This window comes from Panthera pardus, unplaced genomic scaffold, assembly GCF_024362965.1.
Source record: "Panthera pardus isolate Hobbes unplaced genomic scaffold, ASM2436296v1 HiC_scaffold_11, whole genome shotgun sequence".
Classification (NCBI taxonomy): Eukaryota; Metazoa; Chordata; class Mammalia; order Carnivora; family Felidae; genus Panthera; species Panthera pardus.
This window is the reverse complement of record NW_026526666.1, coordinates 28,967,606-28,982,141: the sequence shown is the minus strand read 5'-3', so window position 1 is coordinate 28,982,141 and position 14,536 is coordinate 28,967,606. Positions and strand designations below refer to the sequence as shown.

Sequence of the window (14,536 nt, the reverse complement as noted above, 5' to 3'; positions counted from 1 at the left end):
ATACTTCTGAGCATATATTATGAAAAAGGCAGATATCCTAGTGATGGTTATATGGCTACTAGCTGCATTGTTTCCTTATTCACTTGAGGATGAGTGTAGGATGGAGAGAAGGTGGGTGGGAGGAAGGAACAAATTGAGTATTTGTACAATTTTTTTAATTAATGTTTGAGAGACAAATACATTTTCGCCTAACTTTATTATTTTTTTAATTAAAAAAATTTTTTTAACATTTATTCATTTTCAAGAGACAGAGAGAGACAGAGTGTGAGTGGGGGGAGGGTCAGAGAGAGAGAGAGAGGGAGACACAGAATCCAAGCAGTCTCCAGGCTCCGAGCTGTCAGCACAGAGCCTGACACGGGGCCGGAACTCAAGAGCCACAAGACCATGACCTGAGCCAAAGTCAGATGCCCAACTGACTGAGCCACCCAGGTGCCCCTATTTTTGCATAACTTTAAAAACCACTTATGAAAATGATATATTGATGAAAATATTGTCTAAAATGCTTCTGTCTGCTCATTGTTTCCAAGGTTCTGAAAGTTGTGCTCTGAAGCATTTGTTTTGTTTAGGGTAAAATACAACAAAATTCAACAAGCAGATACTGAGCTCTACATACTAAATATACAGTTTTTGCCTTTGGGGAGTTTATCGTCTAGTAGAGAGAAAGACACGTACAAATAATGATGCAGTGACAAGTGCTATAATAGAGGTATGCACCAAGTGTGTTGGAATCAGAGGAAGGAGCCATTAACTTGGTCTTGGAGGAATGTGAGTGTCAGTGGTAACATTCGAAGCTTTCACTGTAATGGATATCTATATCCATTACTTGTACTCCTATAGTGTACTGGTGTGATTGCCAGTTATATCCTGCAATACAGAAATCCCCTGAGAATACATACCTTGCTGAGCATAATGATACAGTAATAGGAAGTATTAGTATTTAGAGTAGAAATGTATAGTTTTCACAGGGACAAAAGATTATGACAGTATTATGATGCTGATTTCTGTTCTTCCATCACTTGACATGTAATCAGTGGGCTTTACAACAACTATGTCTGTGTGTTAATAAAGGGATTTCACTGGGTTACTCCAGGATCCCATTTTAATAATAGGTTAGAGCATGGTTCTATTTGTGTGAGGAAAAAAATGGAAAAGGGCTTAAATGTCACATTCTTGATGGCCAAGCCTGCCTTTTCAGACTTGGTATTTAACAATAGTTGGAACAAAATGTACCAGTGTCTAATCTGGATTGTCTATTGTTATATTTGGTTTGCATGTGTTGTTGACATTTTACTTTCTTTGCTTCTTTTAGTAAGATTTTTAAAAATTGATTCTTTTCAATAGTCAATGACAATACTACTTTGTGTTCTTTTTCTGAAATAAGTCTAAAGTAGGTACATTTTTAAGGAAAATCAACATAAATAGCAGGAGATAAATTTTATTATTACCAGAAAGAATTAAAAAGAAATTTTCTAAAAGTCCTATTGTTTTTGGTATAATTACCTTTGTTTTCACTATAAATTTCAGAAAATTAGATTCAAAGCTAATATTAAACGGTGTTCTTTGGAGTGAACTAAGAACAAACTCCTTTTCATGTTAACCTATTTTTATTGTGTTACTTATCTCTGTAATTTTTAGTTTGAGTTATTTTTAAAAGTTATTTTATAAAAATGCGTATGTTATATATTTCTGAGTATCACTAATTAAACTATGGTTTCTTTTTATTCATTACAGGCTCCTAACGGAAGAAATCCATACAGATGTTATTTTCTCCATAGGTTATACTTTGTTCAAAGCACACAAAGCAGTCCTTTTAGCAAGGGTTCCTGACTTCTATTTTCATACTATTGGACAGACATCAGATAATTTAACAAATCATGAGCCTGTTGTTGTAGAGAACTTTGAAACTTCAGAATTTAGAACATTTTTACAGTAAGTGCTTTCTTTATCTTTTTTCTCTTATATTTAAGTCTAATATATAATTGTTTATCTTGTAAACATATTTCATATCTGTTTTATAACCTAAGAAAAATCCATTCATTTAAATTCCAAATTATCTTAGTAATTAGTATTAGTAGAGGCTAAGTATTAGTATTAGAGTATTAGAGCCTTAGTATTAGAAAAGACTAAGTACTAATTTGAGATCGAGCCTGAAAGAGGAGAAATGGTGTGTTCTCTGGTAATTCAAGTGAGTTACTCCTTGCCAGGGTTTTTGGACAGTGGCTCTATTGACATTTTGGGTTGGGTAATTCTCTTGTGGCGGCTGTGCTGTGCAGTTTAGGATGTTTAGCAGCATCCCTGTCCTCTGGCCCCTGGATGCCAGTAGCACCCTTCCTGAGTTCCCTCTATCCCCAAGTTGTGAGAACCAAAATGCCTGCCAGACATCACTGAATGTCCTCTTGAGGGTGGAATTATCCCCCTATTGAGAACCATTGCTATATATTCTTATATAAATTTATATATATTTATATAACCATTTATATATATGTCTATTTGATTTTTTTTTAATGTTTATTTTTGAGAGAGAGACAGAGGGAGACAGAGTGTGAGAGGGGGAGGGGCAGAGAGAGAGGGAGACTCAGAATCTGAAGCAGGCTCCAGGCTCTGAGCTGTCAGCATAGAGCTCGACACGGGGCTTGAATTCATGAGTTGTGAAATCATGACCTGAGCTGAAGTCAGACACTTAACCAACTGAGCCACCCAAGTTCCCCTACTGACTTCTGTATTATTGGTATGCAAAGCTTTAAATGGATTATGTTTGTAAAAATATGAGATCATAACCTTTTATTCTTTTTTTTTTTTAATGTTTATTTTTGAGAGAGAGAGAGACAGACAGAACGTGAGCAAGGGAGGAGCAGAGAGGGAGATACAGAATCTTAAGCAGGCTCCAGGCTCCAGGCTCTGAGCTGTCAGTGGGGCTTGTACTCATGAACCGCGAAATCATGACCTGAGCCGAACTTGGGTGCTTAACCGACTGAGCCACCCAGGCTCCCCATAACTGTTTATTCTTATGGCTTGTGCATGGTCAAAATTTTTGAAAATAGAATGTCCATTGAACTGATTTGTAATTTTGGGGACTTGTGTTTGCTAAACTTAGAGATTTCATCAGCTAAATAATGGGAGAAATTAGTTTAATCCCCATTCTAATTGAATAGAATTTCATTTTAATGCCTTATTATTTTATGCTCATATGTGTGATTATTTGACATTCATTTTTGCTAAATGTATCCAGGAGAGAAGTATTTTCTAATGTAGTTCCTCAAAATTATATCTCTTAGTCTTCATGACATTTAAATGACATGGACTCTAAGGCTAGAATGCCTGAGTTCAAATTCTCTACTCTGCCATTTGGTAGCTGTGTGCCTCAAACTTAATCCCTCTGTGCCTGGAATTTTCTCAGATGTAAAATGTCTGGGCCGTAATTAGCACCATAAAAATTCATTAAGTTTTTTATGTTTTTAAATCTTGAAGTGTTTATTTGTATTTCATTTCAGTTTTTTAAATCCTGCCCTCCCATTTCTTCCCTTTTTCTAATATATGGAAGTTGGGTATTGTTCTAAATGATATTTTAGTGGTTTTCTGTCACACCACCCCTCACATATACTTATTCAGCAGGTGTTTATTGTGCCCGTTATGGGCAGGGCTCTGTGTAAAGGGCTATGTATGTACTGGTTAGTAGGTTCTTGATTTGAGTGCTTAATGATGACAAGTAAATGTGGAACTAAGTTTAAAGCCAATACTGGCAATGACATCATTGTATTGTACTACAAATTTGTCAATTACCAGTTTTTAAGAATATCTTTATTGGGATATAATTCATATACCACAGATATAATCCACCTATTTAAAGTGTAAAATTCGGTGGTTTTAGTATTCACACAGAGTTGTACAGTCATATCCATGATTTAGAGTGTTTTCAACATCCCCAAAAGAAACCCCATAGCCATTAGGTATCACTGTCCATTCCCTCACCCTCCTGCCCGAGGCACCACTAATCTACTTTTTGTGTCTGTGGATTTGCCTATTCTGGACTTCTCACAGATATAGAATCATAAAATTTGTGGGGTTTTGTGACTAGATTATTTCACTAACCATGATGTTTTCAAGTTTCAGCTTAGTTGAATGAATCACTACCTCATTTTTTTAAATTGCCAAATAATACTCCATTGTATGCCTCTACCATGTTTTGTTTATCCATTTATCAGTTGGTGAATACTTATATTCTACTTTGGGACTATTATGACTAATGCTGCAGTGAACATTTGTATGCCAATTTTTGTGTGAACCTGTTTTCATTTCTCTTAGGTATATACCTAGGAGTGGAATTATAGGTCATATGGCGGCTCTGTTTAACTTTTTGAGGAACTGCTAGATTTTTTTCCTAAAGAGGCTGTACTGTTTTACATTGCGACTGGCAATGTGGAGGATTGCAGTTTCTCCACATCCTTGTAACACATATTATCTTCTTTTTTATTATAAACGTCCTAGGGAACATTAAGTGGTACCTCATATTCATTTGTATATCCCTGATGGCTAATGATGTTGGCATATTTCTTGTGTTTGTTTGCCATATTATATGTTCTTTAGAGAACTGTCTGTTCACATCCTTTGTCCATTTTTTTCAACGGGTTATTTGTCTATATTATTGAATTATAAGCATTCTTTATATATTCTGGCTATTAGGCTCTTATCAGACACATGACTTGCAGACATTTTCTCCCATTGTATTGGTTTTTTTACTTTCTTCATGGTGTCATCTGCAACACAGAAGTTTTGGATTTTATTTATTTTATTTATTTTTATTTATTTTTTGTTTTGGATTTTAATATAGCCTAGTTTATCTAATTTTTTGTTTGTCACTTGTGCTTTTGGTATGTTATAAATGAGAAACCATTGCCTAATCCAGGGTTACAAAGATTTATTCTTATATTTTCTTCTAAGAATTTTATGGTTTTATGCTTTTAGCTCTTACATTAGTTCTGTGATCCATTTTGAGTTAATTTTTGTGTATAATGTAACGAAGGGGTCCAAATTCATTCCTTTGTGTGTGGATATCTAGTTCCAGCACCATTTTTAAAGAGACTATTTTTTCTCTAATAGATTGTCTATGTACTCTCGTTGAAAATCACTTGCCCACTGCTATGGACTGAATTGTTTCCCCTCAAATTCATATACTGAAACTCTAACCACCAAGGTGATGGTGTTTGGAGATTGTGCTTTTGGGAGGTAATTGGATTTAGGTGAGGTCATGAAGGTACCACCTCAAGACTGTAGTAGTGCCCTTAAAAGAAGAGACCCCAGAGAGCTTGTTTTCTCTCTGTACCATGTGAGAACACAGTAAGAAGGCGACTGTCTACAAGCTATGAGGGGAATTCTTACTGGAATCCAACCATGGTGGCTCCCTCATCTTGCATTTCCAGCCACCAGAACTGTGAGAAATAAATTTGTGTTGTTTAAGTCAATCTGGCTCCTAAACCATAATCCATTACCATATTTTGTCATGGTAGCCCGAGCTAATAAAACACATGTAAATGTTAGGGTTTATTTCTGGTCTCTTGATTCATTCTATTGGTCTGTATGTCTGTTCTTAATGTCAGTTTGACTTTTGTGAGAAATCAAAGTTGGATTTTTTGTGTTTTTATGTCCTGGATCCTAAGTGTTTTTTGATGCTTGTCTTTATTTGCTGACATACATTTTGCCTGTGATCCAAATCATATTGACTTTAGTGTAGAAAATTCTTTTTGGGTAATTAAATTTTAAGTGTATTTGTGTTATTTGGCTTACTTTTTTTCTTTTTATGCTCTGACATGCTTGAATGATCTGATTTTTTATTATTTCAGTGTTTCTTATATGAAACTCCTATAAGCATAAATGGAAAATTGCCTAACCTTGACTCACCCTGTGTGTAAGAATAGTATGACATAATTTAAACAGATACTTTAAGTGCAGTTTAAAAAATCATTATCATTTTTTAACATAGATCATAGGCTCATCATTGAGTTTCGACTATCAGTTTTAAAATGTATACTTTTTTTGTTCTAGTATGTGGTATAGTGGTATTGTCATAAGAGCAGGCTCTGTAGTCAAGCCAGGTATACCACTTCTAACTGTGTGAACTTTGACTAATCACTTACTGTTAGTTTCCTCATCTGAAAAATGGACATAACAATATCTACCTCAGAGTGTTATTGTGAGGGTTAAATGAGATGCTTATAAAGCACTTAGCATAGTGGTTTGGCATATAGTAAGCACTGAATATATTTTAATAAGTGTTTATAGTAGTTGGCCCTATGACATGATACATTTCTTATGTGTAAGTTTATTATTTTATTCTTTTTTTAAAAAAATGCATCCAGCATGGGGCCTAAAATCACAATCCCTAGGTCGAGAGTTGCATGCTCTACTGACTGTGCCAGCCAGGCGCCCCTTGAGTGTATGTTTAAATGAGATGCATGGGATCTGTTAAATTTTTATATATCGAGAAAGGAGGAAAGTACATCAATGTTTTCCTGTATTTATTGTCATTGGAAGTGATAGATAAAAAGATTGAGAGACAGCATGGGTAGAGTGGAGGAGGCACCGGACTTGGCAGCAAAGCAGAGATCTGCCTTTGGGCTGTGCATTATCTTATGTTATGATTTCTTTGAGCCTTAGTTTTCTCATATTTAGAACAAGGAGGTTGGAGTAGATGGCTTTGTGCTTCACAGCACTTCACAGCCCTCTCTATTTTAAGCACTTAATCACATTTTGTTTTGTATTAGGTTAGTCATATATGTCTGTGGTTATGTAAGCTCCTTGAAATTAGATCATCTCATGGATGTGAACATGCTCAGTGGTATTTTGTATAGTATTTTGCACATAGAAAATGCTTGTGATGTACCCCTTCCATTTTTTTTTTTTTTTAGCAGATTGCATTGGAATTTCTCTATATTAATTAAAGTGTAAGGAGAGGATTATAATTTAAAATATTGAGATTAGTTTTTTTTAGTAAAACTTCTGAAAAATAATCTTTAAAATTTTTACTTATGAAATTCAGTCCTTATTAGTGACTTTATCGCACATTCTTTCTTTTTAGATAACCAATAAAATTTTTGAAGTATTGTTATGTTGCTACTCATTGTAGAGTCCTTTGGTATTATACACTTTAGAGTGGGAAATGCAGCCTTTGAAATATGATTTTATATACAGTGGCATCATATGTGGTTCAAACAATTGGCAGTGGAACATAGTTCTTGCTTCATGACCTCATGGTTAAAATTCAACTTAGTGTCATAAAAATCTTTGATTTCCCAAGACTTACCCTGTTATAGTTGTCAGAGTGTATATATGTTTGTGTGTGTGCATGTGTGTGTGAGGAAAAAAAGAGGAAAGACCTTTCTTTTTTCACACTTCAACTGTTTATTCCATTGTTTTTTTTTTTTTCAAAGAGGCATGACCTTTGAATTTTCAGTTTACCATCAATAACTGGGGGATGCTAAGATAACTTGTCAGTAAGGTAAACACATAGAATAGCACAGAAGAAAACACTGTATTTCCTCTGCAGCTTTTCCAGGTAGTGGTTATTTTCTCTCTCATATTTCTTATACTAGTAGGGCTGGAAGTGGGTGGGATAGGTGTTTTGTTGTATTACCCATATTTAACTATATTTTCTGTATTATTGATGTTCTGACATCTGCGGCCTCACTGGGGAGAGATTGCTCCTCCCAGGGTTAGGTAATTCCTGTGAGCACACCAAGTAATCCTGAATCCATTTCAACACCTACCTCCTTTATCTGATTCTTATATTCCAAAAGGCAATATTCCTCTGCCCTAATCTTCCCAGGGCAAAGTATCAGAAAACGAAAGGTCACCCTTATAGCCCAGAGCCCCCCATCCTCCCCACCCCCAATTCCGATTATTCAAACTATCTAATATTAAGCTCCTTCAGCTGCTTATCTTATGTCACCCATGCCTTCCCTCAGAAAACAAAAGAAAAGGGTTCTGCCTATGCCTTTACATCTCCCTCCTTCAGCCTCCAGACCAACCCTATTTCTTCTCCATGTGGCCATTCCTGGTTGGGGTGTGTCTCTCTCTGCTTGGGGATTATAAATTACAAACTATTTTTTCAATGGCATGCATTTCCTAATCATCTGGCCTCAGCATACCTGAATAAAGCCAATTCCCAGGTGCATTTTAAAACACTTGAATACTTAATTGCTACCTTTATATCTTTCTCTCTCCCATCTTCCTAAACTGCTTTTCTTTGAATCTCATCTTGGCAGTCTATATCACTAGTCGGTCATCTATAGACACCCCCCCAAGTCAGTCTTCCTCATTTCTTCTTTTTTCTTACTTAAAAAAAAATGTTAATAATTTTTAATTTTAATTCTAGTATATTTAACATACAGTAGTATATAAGTTTCAGGTGTACAATACAGTGATTCAGCAATTCTATACAATACTCAGTGTTCATCATGATAGGTGTACTCTTAATCCCCTTCACATATTTCACCCATTCCCTCACCCACCTCCCCTCTGCTAACCATCTGTTTGTTCTCTATAGTTGAATCTGCTTTTTGGTTTGTCTCTTTTTTGTTTTGTTTCTTAATTTCCACATATGAGTGAAATCATGGTATTTGTCTTTCTCTGGCAGACTTACTTCCCTTAGCATTCTATCTTCTAGATCCATCCATGTCATTGCAGCTGGCAAGATTTCATTCTTTTTTTATGGCTGAGTAATATTTCATTATATATATATACCACATCTTCTTTATCCATTCATTTATTGATGGACACTTGGGTTGCTTCCATAATTTGGCTCTTGTAAATAATGCTACAGTTAACATATGAGTGCATATAATCTTTTCCAATTAGTGTTTTTGTATTCTTTGGGTAAATACCCAGTAGTGGAATTACTGGATCATTTAATAATTCTATTTTTAATTTTTTGAGGAACCTTGATACTATTTTCCACAGTGGCTGTACCAGTTTGTGTTCCTACCACCAATGCACGAGGGTTCCTTTTTCTCTATATCCTCGCCAACACTTGTTTCTTGTGTTTTTGATTATAGCCATTCTGACAGTTGTGAGGTGATAGCTAATTAATGGTTTTGATTTGCATTTCCCTGATGATGAGTGCAATTGACTATCTTTTCATATGTTGGTCATCTGTCGGTCTTCTTTGGAAAAATGTCTACTCAGTTCCTCTGCCCATTTTTTGGTTTTAATTTTTTTTTACGTTTATTTATTTTTGAGAGAGAGGGAGGGACAGAGCGTGAGCAGGGGAGGGGCAGAGAGACAGGGAGACATAGAATCTGAAGCAGGCTCCAGGCTCCGAGCTGTCAGCACAGAGTCCAACGTGGGACTCGAACTCACGAACTGCAAGGTCATGACCTGAGCTGAAGTTAGACGGTCAGCTGACTGAGCCACCCAGGCGCCCCTCCTCTGTCCATTTTTTAATGGGATTATTTGTTTTTTTGGTGTTGAGTTTGTGTATACACACACATATACATACATATACATAGTTATACATATATACATATGTATATATGCACTTTTTTTTTTTGAGAGAGAGCGCACAAATAGGGGAGGGGGCAGAGGGAGAGAAACAATTCTTAGCAGGCTCCACACTTGGTGCAGACCCTCATGCAGGGCTTGATCCCGTGACCCTGGGATCACAACCTGAGCTGAAATCAAGAATTGGACATTCAGTTGAGCCACCCACGTGCCCCAATGAGCATGGAATATATTTCCATTTCATTGTGTTATCTTCAGTTTCTTTCATCGATGTTTTATAGTTTTTAGTGTACAGGTCTTTCACCACCTTGGATAAGTTTATTCCTAGGTATTTTATTATTTTGGGTACAATTGTAAATTGGATTGTTTTCTTAATTTCTCTTTCTGCTGCTTCATTATTAGTGTATAGAAATGCAACAGATTTCTGTACACTGATTTTGTATCCTGCTACTTTACTGAATTCATTTATTAGTTAGTAGTTTTTTGGTGGAGCCTTTCGGGTTTTCTATATAGAGTATCATGTCATCTGCAAATATTGAAAGTTTGACTTCTTCCTTGCCAATTTGGATGCCTTTTCTTTTTGTTGTCTGATAGCTGAGGCTAGGACTTCCAGAACTATGTTAAGTACCAGTGGTGAGAATGTATATCCCTGTCTTGTTCCTGACCATAGAGGAAAAGCTCTCAGTTTTTTCCCATTGAGGTTGATGTTAGTTGTGAATTTTTCATATATGGCCTTTATTATGTTGAGGTAATGTTCCCTCTGTTCCTACTTTGTTGAGGGTTTTTATTGTGAATGGATGTTGTATTTTTTTAAATGCTTTTTCTGCATCTATTCAAATGATCAAATGTTTTTTATTTTTTCTCATGTTGATGTGATGTATCATGTTGATTGAGTTGCAAGAATAAATCCCTCTTGATCATGATGAATAATTTTTTAATGCATTGTTGAATTTGGTTTGCTAATATTTTGTTAAGGACTTTTGCGTCTATGTTAATCATATTGACCTATAGTTTTTCTTTTCTTGTGTCTTTATCTGGTTTTTGTATCAGGGTAATGTCAGCATCATAGAATGAATTTGGAAGTTTTCCTTTCTCTTCTGTTTTTTGGAAATGTTTGAGAAGAACAGGTATTAACTGTTCTTTAAATGTTTGGTAGAATTCCCCTGTAAAGCCATCTGATCCTGGACTTTTGTTTGTGGGGGTTTTTTTTGATTACTGGTTTAATTTCATAGGTGGTAATTGGTCTGTTCAAATTTTTGGAGTCACCTGATTCAGTTTTGGGTGGTTGTATGTTTCTAGGAATTTATCCATTTCTTCTAGACTGTTCAGTTTGTTGGCATATAATTTTTCATAATATTCTCTTAAAAGTTTGTATTTCTGTGGTGTTGGTTGTTATTACTCCTCTTTCATTTGTGATTTTGAGTTCTCTCTCTCTCTTTTTATGAATCTGGCTAGAGGTATCACTTTTGTTGATCTTTTCAGAGAACCAGCTCCAGGTTCCATTGATATATTCTATTGTTTGTTTTTGTTCCTATATCATTTTTTCTGCTCTGATCTTTACTATTTTCTTCTACTGTTTCTGAGTTCTGTTTCTTCTTTTTCTAGCTCCTTTTAGGTGGAAGGTTAGGTTGTTTATTTGAGATTTCTTGCTTCTTGACTGTAGGCCTAAATTGCTATAAAGTTGCCTCTTAGGGCATTTTTGCTGCATCCCAAAGATTTTGGACCATCATGTTTTCATTTGACTTCATTTTATTTCCTCTTTGGTTTCCGGTTAACCCATTCAATTGTTTAGTAGTATGTTATTTAATCTCCATATATTTGTGTTCTTTCCATATTTTTTCTTATGGTTGATGGTTAGTTTTATAGCATTGTGATTGGAAAAGATACTTGGTATGACTTTGATCTTTTTGAATTTGTTGAGGCTTATTTTGTGACCTAATATATGATCTGTTCTGGAGAATGTTCCATTAGCATTTGAAAAGAGTGTGTATTCTGCTGTTTTAGGATGCAATGTTCTGAATATATCTGTTAGATCCATCTGGTCTAATGTGTCATTCAAAGCTACTGTTCCTGTGTTGATTGTGTTTGGATGATCAGCCCATTGATGTAAGTGGGGAATTCAAGTCGCCTACTTTTATTATATTACCATGGATTATTACTTCCTTTATGTTTGTTATTAACTGTGTTATGTATTTGGGTGCATAAATATGTACAATTATTATATCTTGTTGGATTGTTCCCTTTGTGATTATATAGTGTTTTTCTTTGTCTCTTGTTACAGTCTTTGTTTTAATGTTTATTTTGTCCATGGTAAGTATTACGCTCCTGGCATTCTTTTCACTTCCATTTGCATGATAAATGCTTTTCCATCCCTTCACTTTCAATCTGCATGTGTCTTTAGGTCTGAAATGAGCCTCTCGTAGACAGCACATAGATGGGTCCTGCTTTTTTAAAAACTTGTTTTTAATTTGAGAGAGAGAGAGAGAGAGAGAGAGAGAGCGAGCATGAGCAGGGGAGAGGGACAAAGGGGCAGAGAGAGAATCCCAAGCAGGTTCCATACTCATCATGGAGCCCAATGTGGAGCTCGATCCTATGACCCTGAGATCATGACCTGAGCCAAAATCAAATCAGATACTTAACCACCTGGTCACCCAGGTGCCCTGGGTCTTGCTTTTTTTATTATTATTATTATTTCCATCACCCTATGTCTTTTGATTGGAGTTTTTAGTCCATTTACATTCAAAGTAATTATTGATAAGCATGGACTTATTGCCATTTTGTTGCTTGTTATGGCTGTTTTTGTAGTTCTTTATGTTTCTTTCTTACTCTCCTCTCATGGTTTGCTGGCTTTCTTTAGTGATATACTTGGATTCCTTTCTCTTTATTTTTTGCATATCTATTACTGGTTTTTGATTTGTGTTTACCATGAGGTTTATATATGGCATCTTACACATATAGCAGTGCACACCCGTTGCATCCTTTTCACACCCATGGCATCCCTCCCTCCCAAGGACAGTCCCAAGAACTGTTTGCCTCCTGACAGCATCTCCACCCTTCCTACCCTTTTGGATGTGGCCTCTTCTCTACATTTAGCTGTGGAGAGTCTGTCCTGCCAGTCTTGAGTTCGTTTCCTGGGTTATTTCCACTGATGTGGGTGTTATTTAGTTATATCATGGGAGAAGGTGAGTTTAGGATCCTCCTACTCCACCATCTTTCCCAGAAGTCAGTTCTCCTCATTTCTCAAAGAAATTCTTGTCAATTTCTCTGGTAATGTAATTCTTGGTTATTACAGTTGTCACACAGGTATTGTTTCCAGTATGTGCCTCTTGATTCTTTTAATTCTTGTCTTCCAATAATCCTGTTCTCTACATGACCTCACTACCATGTCAAATCCTAAGTCGTATTGTTACCAATAACTGCAGCCCTTCGTAATCTTGATTCCAAGCATCTCAACCTCTGACTTCTACCTATCTTTCTAGCTTACTCCTTTAAAACTCCCAACTCTAATGATTTATGGCTTCATCAGGGCCTGCAATGACTTTTACCACACTTTTATTGTCTCTTATCTTCTCATGTCCTCAGTTCTATCCTTACTTAGCTTAAATTTCTTTGTCATTATATCACTTCCTTTACATATAGCCTCTCTTCCCTTGTCCCCTCTGAATTTGTCTTATTTGCAAGTCAAAATCCCAAACCTTAAATCCAGCTCTTTGACTTTTCCACTCCTGCATCCACACACTTGAATGGCTGGAGAAAAACACATGCTAATTGGTCTCACTTTTTTTTTTATATATATGTAATTTATTGTCAAATTGGTTTCCATACAACAACGAGTACTCATCCCAACATGTGCCTTTCTCAATTCCCATCACCCAGTTTCCCCTCTCCCCCAACCCCCCCCCCCCCCATCAACCCTCAGTTTGTTCTCAGTATTTAAGTGTCTCTTATGGTTTGCCTCCTTCCCTCTCTGTAACTTTTCCCCCCTCCCCCTCCCCCCTGGTCTTTTGTTGAGTTTCTCAGGATCCATGTATGAGTGAAAACATATGGTATCTGTCTTTCTCTGCCTGACTTATTTCACTTAGCATAACACTCTCCAGTTCCATCCACGTTGCTACAAATGGCCAGATTTCATTCTTTCTCATTGCCAAGTAGTACTCCATTGTATACATAAACCACATCTTCTTTATCCATTCATCAGTTGATGGACATTTAGGCTCTTTCAGTAATTTGGCTATTGTTGAAAGTGCTGCTGTAAACATTGGGTACAAGTGCCCCTATGCATCAGTACTCCTGTATCCCTTGGGTAAATTCCTAGCAGTGGTATTGCTGGGTCATAGGGTAGGTCTATTTTTAATTTTTTGAGGAACCTCCACACTGTTTTCCAGAGCGGCTGCACCAATTTGCATTCCCACCAACACTGCAAGAGGGTTCCCATTTCTCCACATCCTCTCCAGCATCTATAGCCTCCTGATTTGTTCATTTTAGCCATTCTGACAAGCGTGAGGTAGTATCTCAGTGTGGTTTTGATTTGTATTTCCCTGATGAGTGACATTGAGCATCTTTTCATGTGCCTGTTGGCCATCTGGATGTCTTCTTTAGAAGAAAAGTGTCTGTTCATGTCTTCTGCCCATTTCTGCACTGGATTATTTGTTTTTCGGGTGTGGACTTTGGTGAGTTCTTTATAGATTTTGGATACTGGCCCTTTGTCCGATATGTCATTTGCAAATATCTTTTTCTATTCCATCGGTTGCCTTTTAGTTTTGTTTATTGTTTCCTTTGCAGTGCAGAAGCTTTTTATCTTCATGAAGTCCCAATAGTTCATTTTTGCTTTTAATTCCCTTGCCTTTGGAGATGTGTCGAGTAAGAAATTGCTGCAGCTGAGGTCAGAGAGATTTTTTCCTGCTTTCTCCTCTAGGGTTTTGATGGTTTCCTGTCTCACATTCACGTCCTTCATCCATTTTGAGTTTATTTTTGTGAATGGTGCAAGAAAGTGGTCTAGTTTCATTCTTCTGTATGTTGCTGTCCAGTTCTCCCAGCACCATTT

At 36.4% G+C, this 14,536-nt stretch overlaps 1 protein-coding gene across 2 annotated transcripts in view; it reads left to right on the top strand.

Moving 5' to 3' along the window:
- The window catches only part of BTBD8 (BTB domain containing 8), a 117,149-nt gene that overhangs the window by 3,610 nt on the left and 99,003 nt on the right, over positions 1-14,536 (top strand). For both annotated transcript variants that reach the window (XM_019414171.2, XM_019414170.2), the window contains exon 2: positions 1,732-1,929. In XM_019414171.2, coding sequence (XP_019269716.2) covers positions 1,732-1,929 — 198 coding nt within the window. The remainder of the gene's footprint in view (positions 1-1,731; positions 1,930-14,536) is intronic.